Source organism: Perna viridis, chromosome 12 (genome assembly GCF_037379345.1).
Source record: "Perna viridis isolate PV_CMFRI_1.1 ecotype Kerala chromosome 12, ASM3737934v1, whole genome shotgun sequence".
In the NCBI taxonomy this organism is placed as follows: domain Eukaryota; kingdom Metazoa; phylum Mollusca; class Bivalvia; order Mytilida; family Mytilidae; genus Perna; species Perna viridis.
In genome coordinates, this window is record NC_142456.1 from 29147175 (window position 1) to 29167685 (window position 20511).

Genomic DNA, 20511 nt, shown 5'->3' on the forward strand with positions numbered 1-20511 from the left:
AAGTGCCCATTCTGTTTCAAGATAAAACTTCACAATTGGATGATTCTCAATACTGTTGTTTTTCTATGACTCCAAAATTGCAGTCATATTATGCTGTGATGCGGTCATCATCATGGTTTTTGTTGTCAACTTTGTTAACTTTTTAATTTCCTTGAAATAACTTTCGTTGTAGGGAAATGTCATAAAATTTGGATATATTGTTACTCGCTGCTAGGGGAAGCTTGCTATTTAAAATGGGGTCAATGGTCCTACCATTCTGCAGAAAAAAAATGACGAAAAAGGGGTAAAATATGTAATGTAGAAGGTTTATTTCTCGACAATTAATTTCTTAAATTGGTTTCTTGTAAAAAATTTTATTAAGAATATTTAGCAGGTTTAAAATAGCCTTTTGTAAAAATATATTTTAATGTTATTAATTCTGATAAACTTACATTTGTTAATTGAAAGAATAACTCAGAATGATATACATCATATGGCTCTGATTTTTCTTTTATGTTAAATTACCCTAATTCTCATGACACAATAGGTATTGTCATAACTACTTAAAGATTTCATAAATGATAAATTGTCATTGCACAGAGTATTTAATTCACAATAGCAATTTACATGACCTGATTTAGATTTGAGAAAGAAAAGTATGATTGCATACTGGTTTTCTAGATAAATGGTATGCCTTGAGCATTGTAATTAAACAGTGCTTTTCTTAGTTTCAAATATATTGACAAGCAATAATGCAACAATCTTTACACTTTCACACTCAAAAATAGTGCTGTACCAGCTTGTTACTCTATCATATGAACAGTAAAACTTATCTAAAGCAGACCACTTCTGGAATGTGTATTTTTTTCAGTTTAGTCAGGGGTTTGTTTTTTTTCAGGTTCAAAATGTTTTTATACTGATATCAAAGGACTTCATAAAGTGTATGGTTTAGACAGGGTCTGGTGTAGACAATGATTGGATTAGACAGGGTTTGGTGTAGACATGTTTTTTGTTTAGATGGGTTCTGGTTTAGACAGGTTTTACTGGATAAGAAAAGAAGAAGGCTTGTAAATACCAGCTGTACTTTCAAATACCTGAAATATTTCTGATATGATACATATCTATTCAAGTTTGTGTAAAACTATTATTTTTCTAATCAAATGTTCATTGTGATAGTGGTGCTCAGTTCTTTGCTTTAGTTAGCAGTATGTGGCAGTTTTTATTCCAGTTTGCATCTATTCGTTTAACTAATAGTATTCTACTTAATTTTTGCCTTTGGCTCACCATATAGAAAATGTCTTGACAAAATCTGAAAAATATTCTGAAGAATTTTTCAAAATAAAATTCAGACTTTGAGGTAGTAGTTGTTATGTAGGCTCTGATATTCTGATGACAAAAATGAACATATATTTAAATTTTTCAAATGAATACTGTGCTAAAACTGATTCTTGGTTTGGAATTTTAGGCTAAGTAACTTTCCCACTGCAGAAGGTGACTTTCTATCAAAAGTCATTGTTTTTCAATTTGTCTGTTGAAGGATTTGAAATTTAATTTTTTTCCCCAGTTTTCTAACAAAATATGTTATTAATGATATAATATTAACAAGATTAAAATAATATTGATATTTTCATTGTATTGCTGCAAACTTAAAAGAAATTGTCAAAATGCTTCCACAAAAGTATACTTCAATGTTTTGAAAGTTGTGAAAACAATTTAACACTGATTAAAACTAATTAAATCACAATACCTTCAGTTGAAAACAGTGAAAATAGTTGCTATCAGTGATTTTAAAAACCTTGTTTATTTTTTTTCTCAAAAGAAGGTAATATATATACATATAGTGTTTAACCTAGTAAGAATTATTGTGTAGCTGTTTTGAGAAAAAAAAAAAAAACATTTATAGAGCTTTAAGTACTTCTCTTAAAAGACACAGAGATTTTTTTTTGCGTTTTCCAAGTAGTTATACTTCATAACCTCCAGCAATACCCATCAAAGTGTTTGTAAAGTTTGCTTTTAAAGATATTGATAGGTCAAATTTAGTTGGAATACAATATAGCAGGAAAATGTTCCTGCACTTTTTTTCAAGCTATACAAGCAGTAAAAAATATCTAAATCACAGATGCTTCAGGATAAATTTAAATAGCTCTCAGTTGTTTTCTAGTTGTACTGAATATATTTTAGGCAAAACTGAATAAATTAGGAAAAGGGATGTGCCACCAATTGCCTGATTCTTACACAGAATGGTACTTAAATATCTTTCCTATAATTAGGAATTCTGGTCCCTGCTGCGAACTTATGATGGGAGTCAATTGCAAAGGAAGTAGAAGGTGATGACAAAATGACTTGATTTTAATTGATGTATTTAACATGAAAATTTGTGCTATTGAAGACATAGTGAGAGTATTTGATGTTTTTTACAGGATGGCTGTAACTTTGTCTGTAGAACAGGTAATAAACCTGCACCTAAACAGTACAAGGGTGTTGGGGATGACATGTTACAAGAGGAGGATGATCGTGATGACCATTTACTGCCTATGTGAGCTAGGACCCTTTATTCTGTAACTTATGGCAACTTGCTTGATTGTCACTTGGCAGTTATGACTTGGCTAAGAAGGAACATTACACTGTCATGACCAAGCTGCATATCTTATGGATGTCTTTAGTGGCTCGACACTGTTTTCAGGTTTTGTTGTTGATTCAATAACAGCTTATAGGTTACCATTGACTTAAGTGTTTCCCATGTAATTATGATTACACAGGAACCACAAAGTTTTTGAACATTCCTGAATTTCTGTTTTAATGTTGCTATTTAGATAACATTTTATTTCCTACATTGTAAGTATACATGTCATAAGATACAAGAGGATAATTTTTAAGTGCTGTCTGTGATATGAAGAATAAATGAGTGGTAAATGTATGTAAATGTAAAAAAAATTACAATTGTAGATTTATTTTTGTGTGAATTGTCAGATTTTTATTTCATTTGATTATATCCTTGAATGTACATGTTCCAAATTGAATATCATTGTCTTGTTTTTGGAAATTTATTGCTGTGACATTAATTTTAGTTGTGTTTTTATGACATGTCTTGCATTCAAAATTTAGTGTAATTGTTTTGTACTTTTTAATCTTTACTTCTATATTACGTCACCCCAAGTTGAAGTTAGTGCTTCTTTTTAATGCCCTGAAATTTGTACTTCAGCAGATTTTATATACCTGCTTAGCTAGTAATTCATGTTAATTTGGGATATCGGCTTTTTATTACCTTCTACATGCTGAAAAACTTTCTGCTTTTTAAAATAATGTTATTTGAAATGTGAATGGTAATGCTCAAAGCAGACACATTTTGTTTCTAACACAGTGCAAACTTGGTCTGGTTTTTTACTTCCTTAAAAGAATAAAAGATTCACATTTTGGGGAATCTCTTTCACACTTCATTAAGTTTAAAGGCCAAATAGAACAAATATGGATATGGTGCACATGTCAAAAAGACAACAACCCCACCAGGATGAAAGATTTTATTATATTTCACTGTTTATGTATCAACCCCAAGTTATTGTAAATTAAGAACTAACAATTGGTTAATAGTTTTACAATGCTGGGTTTTTTATCAGCTATATTTTTTTAACCATTGGTGACCTTTGGTTTATGTCACATGACCACCTTTTACCTTTCCATAATGTACAACTGAAGTTTCATATTGGATGTTACTGTAAAATAAATAGGTGAAGATACTTTTTAGTGTTCAGTACAGGAATATTGTAGTTCTCTATGTTGTATTGATACTCATACTGGACTTTCCACATGTGTGGCTTTTCCAATATGGGTTTTCCAATACAACAATACTAGGTTTTTTTATAGTTACTGTACAATACTGGAAAATATTATATGAGTCAATATTGTTCAGGAAACTTGGATTGGTTGAGCCATGAGTTCAATATAGGTATTCTGTGTAATATTGAAGAGTGCAATATATTCTGTATTGTTTTCTATTGTATTATAACCTGTGTATTGTTCCTTATACGATATGTCCATTATCATTTATAAGTGTTTACTCACTTGTTTGTATGACATTTTTTTAGAACAACCCATACAAACTTCATATCAATGTTATGATCAGTAAAGGGCCATTTTCCCCTGGATTCTGACCACAAGTAGGGTTAATTTAAAAAATTGATCAATATCCAAAAATTTCATGGATAACAGGGTTTGGGTTAATTTTGCGTGCCATACTCATGAGTTTATTCCATGAGCATAATACAGGGAAAGTTGGCCCTACTGATATACAATCCACTATGAAACGTCTGGTTGTACAGTACAGACAGGTACTGGATGGTCTTGTGACCTAAATACAGGGTTGGCATTGGTGGATAAATATAGCTGTGTGATAATGACTCCTGTAAGTCACACTAAACTGTATAATAAGCTATTAGTATCAAAAATTAGAGTAAACAGATAGTACTATTCTGAGTTACTTAATTGAGTATTGAGTAAAAAATTTCAACCAATAAAAAATGTTGCAATGAAGGAGCAAACTACTCAGTACACAAAAACTGCTACACAGATTATTTTAAAGTGTGCACCACAGGCATTAAGGTTATTTCAAAAAGGCGAAACAAAAATAGCAGTAATTCCTTATGATATAATTTTATTACCAAATTTATCGAGTAAATCAGATAAAAAAGGTTGATGACATCACAGTCACATAACAAAATTTGGTCTTTGAGATGATAGACAAAATTTCTCATCCATTGAGAAAGTTTGTTACATCTGAAATTAAATTACACGATAATAATTCCTTTTGTTTGTCAAAACTGTTACATTGTGTATAAAATGGTAGTGGAAGTATTTACTATTTTGTATTTTGGTTATATACTGGTGCATTTGTTATGTTTCAACATATCTGTTCTTTTTTCTATGAAATCCAAATCATTATCTGTTTTCATTGTTCATGGTAATTATACTATTTGAGGGAGATCACATCATGATTGTAATAATTATAATACTCATCATTACAAAGTGCTTGGTATTTAAGGTCTTTTACAGTACTTTTTTCCATTTTGTTTGGGTGCTTTGTTCGTGAAATTATGTCTGTTTTAACATATTGGAACTAGTATGACTTTCCTAATGATAATTTGCTAGATACGTATACGTAATTTCTTCAATTTAGGTAGGCTTATTTGAAAAATGTTTTTTACTTCTATTATAAATCAGTTCTACATGGCCATTTTGGCTACTCTTTACAATAATGGTGGATGCAGAAAGAAGGAATTCTTATTACAGCACACTGTTTGCCAGAAATGTAATGATCTTCAGACCAAAGTTAAATATCTCTTCAAATTAAAACTCTGCATAATAATTTTTTGTATTTTAAACAAACAGTATAATAATTAAAGAATAGAGAAGTATTTCTCCATTTAAGAACTGGGCAAAATGTGTATAAGGTGTGGCACATGAAGGGAAAAACTCAGAGATTTCATTGCATAATCCAAGTAATTATACCGCATAATCTCCAGAAACAACCATCAAAGTGTTTGCAAAGTTTGCCTTCTTAAGATATTAATAGGTCAAAATAGGTTGAAATGCACTATGGAAAAATGGGCGGAACACACCTTTTCCCTATACAGGGTGTAAGCGGTCAAAAAATATCTACGGTACATCACAGATGCTTCAGGATTGATTTAAATAGTTTCTAAGTTTTATAGATGCATTGACTATATACAATGCTAAAAAGACCAAATTTAGAAAAATCTCATTTATGTTTATCAATCTTTTGAGTATGCAATTATTTACTTTAAAGCTACCTTTAGTGAGTGAACTTATTAAATTGCTGGTCTACCCCACATAAATGTATATAGATCCCACAGGTCCTTTAGTCAACAACCAACAAATCTGATAAATCATGCAGAACACCACTATGTGATTAATATCTTACGAAGTGGAGATCTTGCTTCATGTACACAATATATGATCGAGAATTATATTTTCGCCAAGTTATTATCCCTAGTAATATTCTACTGAACGTTTGATTTCATACCTTGGAACCTCCTGTCTATTATAACAACAAAACATGGTCTTGATTTTATCCTGATAAAGAGAGTTTGTTGATAAATAATATCATGTGCTTAGAAAGTTGGTAAAACAAATTTTAAAATTTTTTTCTGGAAGGAATTTTAGAATTTGGTCAAAATTGATCACTTGAGTGTTGGTTAATGTACTACCATCTTACTTTGTTAGTTAATTATATTATTAATTAAGTTCATGAAGTTTATTGATATTTTCCTAAGACTAATATTAAATGTTTCTATGTTTGTAGGATGTTGCTTGCATTTAACTTTTTTTGTTAATCCTTAGTGGTTTAGGAATAGATATCCTTCATTTATTTATTCATCTACTACAACAGGGGAATAAGGTTTATGAATATCTGCCTGACTGTTATAATTATTTATAAACATTTTTGATAAATAAAAATGGAAATACAATATTGACATTACTCACTATATCTTTTTGTCATGATGTCTTACCTGGAAATTACTCACAAATTAATTTAAATAAATGGTGTCTACTTTTAGAAGAATTTTATTTCATGTTGTACCTGTAAGCTATATTGTGTATTATTTACCTTGCTATTAGTTGTCTTTCTTTTTTCCCACGAAAAAGCACTTTAAGATAGATGATACCTATTACACAGAGTAATCTTTTCTGTCATCTTGTAAAATCATACAGATATATATATTTTAAATAAAATTCTAGTGTTTAAATGATCTGAAAATAATATGTTCAAAATATTTTGAAAGAATTTTTCACATAAAAACTTGAATGTGAAATTACAAATGTGTGCTGTAATAGTCCGTTTGAAAGGGAGATAATTGGCGGGAAAATGTTGCAAAGAAATGTAATGGGAGTTTTAGTTGTTTTGATATTACAAGAAAAAAAGAGTTTGGTGAACCCCATTTTTCTTTTTGAAATATGAAAAATACTCTTTATAAATGTGTAAGGAGTCTACCAGTTTTTGATTTGAATGCGAAATAGTGAAAATACCCTACAGAATCCATATAAAATGTTATAAAAAAAAATGCCTTTTTCAATTAATTATCTCGAAATAAGATCAGTGACCAATGTATTTTATATTAAAGTTCTGAAGTATGTTCATTCAAGGTCATTTTTTAGAAAAACTGGAAACATTCATCTACCGGTACTAGTAATATTAGGTATGATCTACCTTAATTCCAATTTTTAACTTTTGTTCTTCATCATGTTTTCATCGACCATTTGCCATAAATGATGATTTTCCCCATGTACATGCGTTACTTGATAACGCTTTCAGCAAATTTCATGAAAATAGTGAATTGATTTTTATCAATTTAGATCGAAGATCAGAATTGATATAGCAGTCGCCAGAGCCTTTAGATTTGTAAAGCATGTTAGCATCTGCAATTATCTTACACTACCGCATAAAAATAGTCCCATTGGCATACCCTATTAAGGTTCAAATGCAGATAGTTAGGTCCACTTAAAGGTATTTCTAATATATCATATTTAATGCTATGTTATTTACACCAATAAACAAACCCAAGTAACAACTTTTACTTCAAACTAAATGTGCTGATTAATTTGGTTTTCATTAACAACAATCCAATTAAAAATAGTTGATCTCTAACCTCGTCATTGCCTGTTTACATGTCTTACTACGCATTTACCCGAATTAACCAATCGTTCATTATATTTTGTTAAATGTGTCTATATATACAAGTTGTCCAATAAACCATTTGATGGTTAGCTTGAAATGAAAATCCTGCGAGACTATAAATAGTCATCAATCATAGAAATGAAAAAGAGCAATGCTGAGTACCAATTGGAAGAGCTGTCTTCAGTTATTTCATGCAGGGCCTGGCAGATCCATATATTTACAAAAAGAGGCAGTGGTTCCAATCAAGGAACTTGTATATATGAAGAAAAGGGTTCTAGACAGGAACTACACTCCCTGTTCAAAGCTATTATTTGCCGCCCATTTTTTTGCTAAATTTTAACAAAATGGGTAGCATTACCCCTGGAACTATCCTGATCTATCACCCACCGTATTTTTTTTATTACGGTTAACACCTCATGACATCGGAAGCCCGGAGATGATAAATAAAAATGAAACTTTGTTTATAGACGATGGCATAGGAATTTCGATAATGCATTTTTTAGGTATGGTGTCAGTCTGTGGTCTGGTGCTATTGATTTGTGAAATACTCATTCTATTTGGCTATTTGACCATAATGATAGAGCTGTAGATGCTTCAGGACCTTGAAAGTGCATGGCGAGTGTTTCCCGCACAAGACATAATTGTTGAAATTATATTCTAAAACGTTGACGTTTATGTTAATGTACGTGTCTCTCGAAATAGGTGCCCTGAAACTAAGCGCTTTTACATGACACATAAGTGTCTATGCGATGAATTGTGTGACTCGAGCTATATAGCTTATCAACTGAGAAATTTACTTAGTTGAGAGGGACATGTATCTAAGGACATGCTTTATTTCAATGATTGTGGCTTAAGTTTGAATGGTTTGACAGACAGTTTCGACCTGGAGATCTTTAGATTGAATTTCGACTTGAAAATTTAGAAACTGGGAAAGGCCAACTAGTAGTTTGTAGTTTAATGATGCTGCGTGTTGGATGGTTTGTATTAATTTTCATCTAGGTGTTCCATGTAAACCATCATCGAACCTGAATATTACGTAAACTGGCGCACTGCATGCTATAATGCATCACAAATCGTGTTGTGTGTTTATAATATGTCTTTCGTAATCAAAATGGTAATAAAAAAAATAAATTAGAGATCAATATTAACCATTTACAACAATAAGCTTGTGTTTAGATACGTTTCAATTCGATCATGTACTTTCCTTGATCCCTGCTTTTATCCCACATTTATGCAATTTGACGATTTTATAAGACGTAAAAATTCAAACGATCGATATAAATTGATTCAGTACATGAGTATTTTGATTTACTGATGTAAGCTCCCTTGTGATTATTCACATTCTGGATTATATGTATGATGGGTGTTTCTAGAAAAGCAGAAGACGCATAACATACTGGTGCACCTAGTCCATGCTCCCAATTTTTAGTGGAGTCCAAGTTGCTCATTTACTTTTGTTGCTTTTGATATTATTTTGGTTATTTTATGTTCTTTGCTGTGTGTGTCTGTTAAGGAAAATGTTTACTTGAAAAATATAATATTGCGGAAAAAACAGTTCAAAAGCAATATCAATTAAAACACCGAATTTTCATTTCTGTAATAGAACAAGCAGGTGCATGTATTTGTGATCATTAAAAAAAATAATCGGATCATCTTTTTGGCTTTTGATCCTTCTGAATATTACATAAAAATAAAGTCCAACTGTAGTTTCTTTATTAGTTCACGTGGCCATAGGCCATGTGAGCTATTACCATCACTTGGTGTCCATCGTAATTGTTGTCGTCTGTCATCATTGTTAACAATTCTTTAAATATCTTCTCATCAGAAAATACTGTATGGATTTGAATAAAACTTGGCGTGATTGTCCCATAGAGTATCCTGCAAAAAAATGACCATTTGGAGTTTTGATCAGTCAAAAAAAAAAATGGCCACTGTTACTAAAAATAGAGCAGGGATTAAACACTCATTTCTTGCATATATTTCCAAAACTGTTTAGGTTTAGGTTGCACTATACAATGGGATTTAGTTGCACTGTTTCGTACACAAAACTGACCCGGTCTAATTTTGTGAATCTTAAAAATAAGAGGTGAAAATTGGTGGAAATATTGATTGTGGGTAGTAGAGCAATCGTACGTAAATAGATGCAACACTTGTGAAGGTAAAGAGGTGTAATATACATGCTTTAAGCTATCCGGAAAGATTCGGGTCCTCACCGGATTGGGTTCTCTTCCATGCACCAACAGGCTGTTTTTCAAGAATGCAAAATTTCACACGACATTTAAGAATTAAAATCATGAACAAATGAGCAGAAAAAGGTACACTTTTTATTTTTTTTTAATAATAATACCGTGCCAACTTACTTTTTCTGGCTTTTTTTGTAAGTGCCTGATATTTTAGAAAACCTGCTTTTTGACAATTAATTTAGGGAAGGCACCCAAAATTTGTTATAAAAACTGATGTGTTTTTTTATTATGTTACCATGGCTACATATTTTCATAACAAAATAGAAAAGAATATTTATCTTATTTTTATGGATCTCCATCATATAATGTTTTGAAAAATATATACTTTTTACAGGAAAAAAATGTTGGATTTGCTTGTTTAAGTGTCTCAATATAGCTTTATTTCCACAAATTGTCATAAAGTTATCTGCAGAACATAGGCGTCAGACAGTAGTTTTTAGCATATATCTCCAAAACCATTAGTTAAGCCAATTTCTGACGTAGAAAGAAAGTGTTCAGCATGATGAGATCTATCTGTGGTCAAATTTTCGTTTAGATCTTTTTAGCGATGTTGGAGTTATTGCCCCTTTTTGACGTTTTTTTTTCCGATGCAGTAGGTACATTTTCGCTTTTTACCCTTTGACCATAAGGACGCTCTTCTGTGGAAACGCAGGTCACCAGATCGCAATTCTGTTTCCCGATTGGCTAAATACTGATAACTTAATTAGTGGCGTTCGAAAAAATGTTTCGAAAATTTGTAATTGCGTGCCATGTGCTATTTTCTTGAAAGAAATATAGAAACTTTGAAATAAAAAGAAATGTTTACTGCGTCGGCTATCATTTTTTAAAGATAGTACTTTTTTGTTGTTGTTGTTTTTGTTTTTGTTTTTGTTTTTTGTTTTTTTTTTTGTGGGGGGGGGGGGGTTGTGTCTATTTTCAAGTCGCTAATAACAGCTACTTCTTGCACTCGTAATATCAGCACTTTGTATTCGCACATGATTTGCATAATTATATATTTATACTCCAGGTAATGTTGCAGATCTTTGCCGTTTACCTACATAGCGTCATTGTTCTAGCTTCATACGTGTACGAGATAAAAATGTACCTCTTCAATATCATACACGTATGTTGTAACCTACGTGTGTTTCTTGATCGTATGAGAACAGGAAGTTTACATGAAATGATCGGTTCGCATTGAACATTACCCAGTTCCCGATTCAGGCAGAGGGTCTCGTTACAAGACTATATAGGTCTTATACATTAGCACGGCCCCGATATCTACATGTGTGAATATTCATTGCCAGTTGTTTAATTTGGTTCCTAGTGTGGTTCCCTGGCCAATATCATAAGCGACCCAAAGATCGCTATAACGTACCTCTTTTAAATATATCATACATATGCCTATGTGTGCTTTTTTCTTGCATAAGAACGGTTGAACACGGGAAGTTTACAGTAAAAGTTGAAATGATCGGTTAGCCTTGAATTTATGTAAAATTACCAAGTTTCCGATTCAAACACAAAAGCTCGTTACAACTAATTGACTATATATAGGACATATATATTATCAGAACCCCGATATCTATATATAGACATTGCCAGTTGTTTTAATCTGGTTCCGGGAAATTGAAAAAACTCTGGGTCATCACAATTACGCTAGACTACGCGATCATATCAAGGGAACCAAGTTTTAGCGGAAGAGTAATCAAGGGAACCAAGGTTATAGCAGTAATCAAAAGAATGCAATCCGGGGACGGACAAAGACCAGACATGGAAAACAGAAATACACAATAAAGAACATAAAGTAACTAAAATCATACATACAAAGTAACAAAAGCAAATGAGCAACTCGGACTCCACTAAAAACTAGGAGCATGGACCAGGTGCACCGATAGGGTAAGCGTTCTCTGCTTTTCTAGAAACACCTGCCGAGTTGCTCATAAAAAGTCAAGTACGGGTTAGACAAACGAGGAAAGGAAAACTATGACCCGTTTTCAAGGTGCAGATGGATGCACCTTAACGATCCACGAGTTCATGATGACGACCATAAAACTTCTGTAGTGATGACTTCAATCATGTAGCAACATAACCCTGTTCCAGAAGCCTATTTGTTAGAGTTCTAGCGCGATACAAAAAGTCTGCGTAGTTTCGGCAAGCTCTGGCATAACGTATGAGTTGTGATATGAACACTCCATACGCAGGAGCCGAAGGGATGTTGCCACAGATGAAAGGAAAGTTGACAATTCTGAATGAAAAGTCTTCTAGTTTGTCGTAAAGTATGGTCAATGGTTTTCCTTTACCATCGATTGCTAAGTGTAGGTCAAGATATAAGGCTGACTTCACAGTGTCTAAAACAGCAGCTTTATTGGTGACCTTTAAGTTCACAGAACAAAACACGGAAAACAAACAATACAACACAAGGTTACTTTTCAAAATACACACAGAATACTACAACAAACAACGGGGTTGAACATAAGTTTGTTCTTCGTGTTTTGCTAAAGAAAGGAAACAGACAAAGAAACATGACATGAAGATAATAACAGTCATAGACTGCATAGTATGTTGACCATAAAATTCGACCGATAGCTGTACAATGCAAGGACGAATGTACATGTAGAAGTTGTTCTTCCAACAGAAATATCTGTCTTTATAGCAGTAATAACGTTGTGAACCTTTGTTTTTGGTGTTAAAATCCTTCTAAACTGCATGTACAATGCACGCAATTCCTAGTACAATATTAACCTTCATTGTGTTGTTAAATTTAAGGTTACTACTTACAAACTGCGTTTATAGCATCCTAGGATAATGAAAATCTTCATTTTCGAATTCCTAAATTTTATAATATTCTGGCTTTTATAACTAATTCATTGATAAGATACGTGTTTATACATAAGTCATGAGTATTCAAGCATTAGTCATGAATAAGAAGCAGACAGACTTCAATAAGAAAACCACTGCACGTAAAGATAAATCCACATAACGTAAATACATGTTGACATAACGTAATTATAAAACGACAGAACGTTAAGACAAAATTATAGAACGTAAAGACGAAATGGCAGAACGTACAGACAAAACGACATAATGTAAAAATGTTCCTACATAACGTAAATACAAAATGACCACATGTAATTATAAAACCACAGCAAGTTATATAAAATCGACAACACTTAAACAAATGTGTATCTCATCAGACAGTTAAGGCGTTCCATAGGATTCCATTTTCTTTATTTATAAAGTGTTGAAAGGGTGGACCTTTTATTGACGGTAATGCATAACAGTACTTCGAGATTAATGGGTAATCGTTTTGATGTGGTGAATGCTAGATCTCTGATTAAACTTAGAAAACCTTTGTATGAGGCTGTTCTGTTGTCTTTCATGTTGATACTTTACTTTTTGATGATTACATTGTAGTTACTGTGTTTGTATATACCATTCATTTATTGTATATATATATGTATGGATAATTAAGAGTGTGTGTTTGTGTAAGAGCTAGAGCACATGTGTGAAACCAACACTAATGTCAACTGATGTGATACACAATAAATTGCATAAACTGTTAAGAGTAGATGTTACTCTAGTAAACTTTTGTAAAAAACTACAAAAAACAATTCAGTATTTGGCTGTTAATTTGTCATAGCTTTTAATAGAGATATAAAAACAAATTGGCCAACGAAACAGTTGACAAAACATATCGAAGGGTATGCCATTCCATGAATAAAGTCTCTGCTGCTGGTTTAGTCCATTGCAGTAAAGCCAAATCGATAAATTCCGCCATACATCTCTATTCTCATGGTACTTTTAGCTATGATGATTTCAGTTTCTGAAAGAATAAATCAAAGCAAAGCAGAAGGAAAAAAAATTAAACATTTAAAAAGGGGTATCATGGTGGGTGGGTTTAACGTCGTCCTTTCAATTAACAAATGTAAGATGGACAGATTTTAAAATAATGTTCTATTTATAACACTTTACCACGCCACCATATCTTGTGCATTATGTGTATGCCTTGCTTAAATAACGAAACGAACGAACCTCGGAAGTCAATGTTGTAAAATTAAGTTATGTAAAACGTGGATTGGCTCTATTACTATTCCTTAGAGATATAATTAGGTTTGTATAATGTAAAACGTGGATTGCTCTAGTAATTTTCTTTAAAGACATAATTGAATAAACGATATTGTAAAATTGAATAAAATACAATAAATTAATTTAATATTCATATATTAAATTGAATTATTGTATATATATGTAAGGATAATTAAGAGTGTGTGTTTGTGTAAGAGCTAAAGCGCATGTGTGAAACCAAAACTAATGTCAACTAATGTGATAAGCAATAAACGGTATAATGTGTTAAACAATAAACTGTATAAACTGTTAAAAGTTGATGTTACTCTATTAAACTTTTGTAAAAAACAAAAACAATTCAGTATTTGGCTGTTAATTTGTCATAGCTTTTAATAGAGATGATATAAAAACAAACTGGCCAACAAAACAGTTGACAAAACATACCGAAGGGTATGCCATTCGATGAATAAAGTCTCTGCTTCTGGGTTTAGTCCATAGCAGTAAAGCCAAACCGATAAATTCCGCCATATTATCATCATGTTAATCTTTGACATTATGATAATCCGCCAATAATTTATCAATGGTAAAATTAAACAGCCAAAAAAACCAACAAAAAACAAAAACAGAAATAATAAAAAAAAACAAAAAACAAATACAAAACAAAAACAAAAACGAGAAAATATACAATATGTAACATGAAATTACATAGGATACAATCTATTTTTTGAATGTAACAAAAATTGTTCTTAACCACTTTGAATTGCATTGATAAAAATATCATTCCCCAAGAAAGACAAATGTACTCCATCTTTGTCATATAATGCTTTATGACCATCCTCTAAATCTAGATGCTTAATAAAATAGCAACAATTATTTAATAAGTAACTAAGTTATTTGCTTTTTAGCTCTTTCCATGGCGTTATTATTTTTAGAATGACGCCATGAACTTCGTGGCAAAATGCTTGAAAAAAATCAAAGAACAATTAGGTATAACATCTTATTGATAGTGAACAAAGCAAATTTAATATGCTTAAGCAGTACCCTTATTGAAAAATAACCTATACCATTACCACCACAGTGTATAACATGTGCCCTATGTATACCACAACATTGTATTGTCGTTTTAAGTAATGGTACAACTGAAATCCAGTGTAATCCTGGTGTGCCAACCCAAACTATTTTAAAACCATGGTTTTCTAGACCAATGTGGAGCCCCGTGGCTCTCTTATCTGAGTGATGCTCTGCCTTTGCAACAATCGAAGAACCAATTATCCAAATAGGTTGTTGTCCTGAAAATTGTTTCTCAATATTAACTCAAATTCAAATGATGCATCATTATATAATTCAAGTAAGTGTCAGACTTCCATTTTCCCATTTTTTTAATATCATCATCAGATTTTCCAATCAATGCAAAAGAAGTTGCCGCACCAATGCGAAATGAATGAGTATTGTATTCCCTTTCATCATAATTTAAATACCTTAAAGATATCTGTAACATAACCGATACTTGACAACGAGTAAGTGTTTTACCATTCAAATGAATAAACAGTGGACCCTTGCCAATAGGTCTAGCCTTTAAATAACGTTTTAAGTTTTCTACAGGACTCCTGAAAAACTAGGAATAACTAATTTAATTTTCAACCCAAGTTGGTCAGTTTTTGATGAAGGTAAAAACAAATAAACAGTATTTTCTTTTAAATTGAATGACACATTATCTATGTGTAACATATGTCTCTCAGAAAAAGGTGATTCAGCAAATTGTTAACATGCCTTAAAGAAAAACTGGAAGAAAACAACGTTTCATAGGTTGAAAAACAAGTCTTCGATAAAGCATATATAACTTGTTGGAGCATTTCAAATGTTAATGGCATACGCGAATCTATTTTTGTACGCATTCTTTGCATACCCGAAAGCATTTTTGAATAATGAATGACTTTATAAGGTCATTCATACCTTCAATTTTTATTTGGAACTGATCGCCGATATATACGATTTAGCTGTTGAAGGTGCATAATTGTTAATCTCTAAAAAAGCAATAAAATTTGTAATATCATAAATAGGAGGTGGCCAAATCTTTGTCATTTGAAAATCAAATCTAAACTTTTCAAACATCATTTGACCATTTTGATAAAGCTTCCAAGTATTGTCAGAAATTGAATTATATATTAACTTTATAACATATATTCTAAAAGGGTCAAGAACTCCAATGGTACTTCTATTGGTGATGAATCCGCCTGTGGTGCTAATCTCTTGAATGTCTGAAATTGACCCCGAGATAATTCATCAGCTAATACATTTTTTGAAGACTCGATGTGAGATGATTTTATGTGAAAATTACCAACAAGTGTCCAGTAAACAATAAATCTTAGAAATTTGAGTACCCGCTCATTTTTTTAGGTTTTGTTATTCAAAATTGACACCACAGCTAAATTATCTACATGAAAAAGTATTTTCTTCTTATGAAAAAATTTGTTCCACAAATAAATAGTTAAGGCTATTGGTATAATTTCAAGAAAAGTGATATCACTCAAAATATCTGTATCAGACCATACCGAGGGCCATCGCAGATATGCCCATTTACCCATAAAGTATATACCACATCCTGCCTCCTTGCCCCCCTGCACTATCAGTAAAAAGTTGTAAGTCAGCAGCAGATGACCAAATCTCATCCAACATATAGGAAATACCATTTAATGCTTTAAGAAAATATTTCCATACCATAAGGTCTTCAAACATTTCCTTAGTATCTCTAATAAAATGATGAGGTTTTAAGGCTTTACTAGTTGCCATGTATAATCTTCTACTAAATGCTCTACCTGCTGGCGAAATCTTTATGCAAAATGCCAAAATATCACATAGAGATTGCAGCTGTTTTAAAGTAACTTTTTTTCGAAAATGCAACCAAATTTATTTGCGATAGTAACTCCTTGATTTTGCCATCAGGAATTTTAACTAAAAGATTTTCAGTGTCAATGGTCAAACCTAAATATTCCAAATTTATAACTGGGCCAACTGTTTTTTCCTGTGCAATAGGTACCCCCATACTGCATCAAATTGATTCATTAATTTGTTTTTACAATCCTCAGAATCAGACTTTCCAGCAAAAAAGAAATCATCAAGATAGTGATCTAAAATATTAGAGTGACTTTCAAAGCTAACCATCCAATAAGGAAAATTTTTCAAATGTCAAACAAGAAATCGAGCATCCCATAGGCAGACACTTATCAAATATAATAATTATTGCCAATTTTGAAACCCAACACGTCAAAATCACCCGGATATATTGGTAACAGTCTTAAAGCAAATTTGATATTTTTTCCCCAATTAATGCCCCTTTTCTTAATTGCCAAACAATTGAAACTGCATTATCAAAAGACGAATAATGCACAGTTGTATATTTTTCATCTATATATTCATTGACACTATTTAACGGGGGTATGATAAATGAGTAATTAAACGAAATCCACCTGTTTTCTTTGGTATATTACCTATTGGAGAACACCTCAAATTCGAAATCGGTCGCCTATCGAAGGGTCCTGCAATTCTGCCTAACTTTATTTCTGTTTCAAATTTATCAATTGCAGCTGTTGGATTCAGTAAAACAGACTTTAATTTTTTGTATCTAAAGCTAATCTAGGACCATGATAATTTATTTTAAAACCTTGATTAAACCCTTCAAACAACACAGCAGGGTGCACTCCTGTACAATTAATGCACGAATGACGATATATGCATTTAACTCTAAAACAACCTCTCTTAAAGTTGAAATCAAAGCATTGTTTAGGTTAAGATCCAACTGAATTTTTAATATGTACAACCGATACCCCTTTAGCAACAAATCTTAGCCATAACACCCCGTCAATTTGTGACCATGAACGCAAAGGGTTAAGTGCTATTCGCTGTCACTTATACATATACAGATGCACTCTATCAAAAGTAGCATCGGATGTTGCACCTCTAATAATGGACATGTACATAAACAAATATCATGCTTCCAGGGGATGTTTTTCAATCAAAATACCTGCATAAAAAAAAACATCAGTCCAAATCTCAATACTTGCAATATGCCTTATTTTGCTTGGTTTATTTACTGATTGTACAATTAGCCTCCCATTATCAACTGCAATACTATTTTTGGGTTCATTAGGGAGATTAAATTTTTGTCTCAGTAACATTGATAAGTCTAAATATTCAATACTCCATATCTTATCTTTTAAGGATTTGGGAACAAAAATATCAAGTTCCTTTGTAAAATGCATTAGCATAGGCATATCAGTTATATTAGGTGCACAAAATATGAACTCTATGCATAAAATTATTTATAACAGTAACATTTGCTGTGAATAGTAAGTGTAACGATACCAAAAGCATTTATACACACACACACACACACACACACATTTATATATATTAATGCAATCAGTGGTACACCTCGTGCTTATGGCATACACGCGCTTCCTTCCTTGTCTAACAAATTCAAGGTCTTTTCACAAAGAAATAAACATTTATAAGTATTGTATGCCCAAGTTGAAGACGGAGTCTACCTCGTGTTCAGTAAGAGACGTACACGTGTACGTTGTCCGCCATTTGCATCTGCAACAATATCCAAGGTTAAATTTCAAAAGCAGAAGGAAACCAATAGAAACATATAATTCGATCAACCAGCAATTAAAATTATTGTAATAAAATACATGAAAATGACAGTTAAATTCAAATTTCTTTTGAAACCTGATAATGTACATAATCAGCTCCTATAAAACCTTTTCAGTGCTTAACTTTTGCAAAATCAAAAGATTTTAAGTAAAATACTAAAGAAAAAACTAAATAGTTAAATGTACTTGTCTTGTATGTGAATCCTTTTAATGTTGTCCTGTCAACTAACAAATTTAAGATGAACAGGTTTTAAAAAAATGTTCTATTTATAACAATTTACCACGCCATCATATCTTGTGCATTACGTATATGCCTTGCTTAAATAACGAAACGAACGGACCTCGGAAGTCAATGTTGTAAAATTAAGTTAGGTAAAACGTGGATTGCTCTAGTAATTTTCTTTTAAGATATAATTGTATAAACGATATTGTAAAATTGAATAAAATCAAATAAGTTAATTTAATATTCATATATTGAATTGAAGTAGATACGTTACTTTTCGATGATGATCACATTGAAGTTACTGTGTTTGTATATACCATTCATGTAGATAAATTACTTTTTGATGATTACACTGTAGTTGCTGTGTTTGTATATATCATTCATGTAGATACGTTACTTTTTGATGATTACAGTGTAGTTACTGTGTTTGTATATGTCTTTCATGTAAATACGTTACTTTTGCAATTACTCAGTATATATTTATTCCTTATATTCATGCAATCTTTTCTAGTACACGCATCATTATATCATTACAACAGACAGTGGGCATTCCGATGGGCAATTGTGATGAATGTGCATATTTAATATTATCATTTATTTAAGTGAAGGAGACTTTATCGTAAACTTACTTCTTCAACGTGTTGCACGTTGGCAAAGTCGTCAAAATTTCATAGGAGATTACCTCTATGGTCATTTTGGAGAAAAGTACTTTTGTAAATGTACAACCAAATCCGATTGGATAATAGTGTTCTTTCACCCCACAAGCACAAACAAACAAAAGAACAAACACATGTTTAATAAAGCATCTGCTGAACAATAAATAAACGAAAGTTGATTTGTAGACAACATTTAGATTAAACATGCATTACACAAGTATTCCTTCATCAAACTTAAAACAAGATTGAAAACTACTTAATGCATGTAGTGGTTACAAAGTATAATGTATTGGTCAAAAGTGTGATATGAAGCCATACAGGCAAATTGTTCAAGTGAATTTCTTGCATAAATTTAATAATTTTTTTGAAGTCTAATTTTAACCCTGTTTCTTGAATCATTTTGCACATAAAAAAAGTGTTGTTTAATATTTCAATTGCATTAGAATAAAACTGGATGTTCTTCACTGAAGCACGCATTAATACATATTATGGGTTTATGGATTTTATATTTTTCTTACTTTTAATTGGATTGAAGCGAGATGTATTGTCACCTCAATGTCTTGTATCCCTCCCGAATAGCGGCGTCTTCTCTATTTTGATTCCACCTGCTTACATACTAAATTTTGATTTCGCCTTTCGAAAGACCCGCAAATAAGGGACACTACAGCATCTCAGAAGTAACCATCTTGTGCTTATCTTTATCTTTATCAATCAACATTGGTGACTGTCGTCTTCAACTGTCCATTTTTATCACTACTAGATAAAATAATGACCGTTATGATCATCCACAGTATTTTTTACTGATACAGGCACTAATTGTCTCAATCAATAAATTCTGTCGACTACAATGGCAACAACTGTTGTGTTGGTCATCTTTTGCCTATCCAAATAAAAACATATTTAGGTAGATATCTTTTGGCTTTGTAAAATCTATTCAGAAACAGTCCTTAAATATAGGCCACATTAAAAATACTAGTACATAAATTACTCAATTCTACATTATTTAGTACTTTTTTGGTAGTTTATC

General features: G+C 31.8%; 1 protein-coding gene and 1 pseudogene across 1 annotated transcript in view; one reads left to right on the top strand and one right to left on the bottom strand.

The window, feature by feature from the left end:
- Positions 1 to 6461, top strand: part of LOC148601934 (cation-dependent mannose-6-phosphate receptor-like) — a 29042-nt gene extending 22581 nt beyond the window's left edge. The window contains exon 6 of the mRNA XM_088554659.1: positions 2400 to 6461. Coding sequence (XP_088410785.1) covers positions 2400 to 2519 — 120 coding nt within the window. The 3' untranslated portion in view covers positions 2520 to 6461. The remainder of the gene's footprint in view (positions 1 to 2399) is intronic.
- A 9663-nt stretch (positions 6462 to 16124) lies between these two features.
- LOC148601936 (uncharacterized) lies at positions 16125 to 17115 on the bottom strand (annotated as a pseudogene).
- Between the last annotated feature and the right edge of the window lie 3396 nt (positions 17116 to 20511).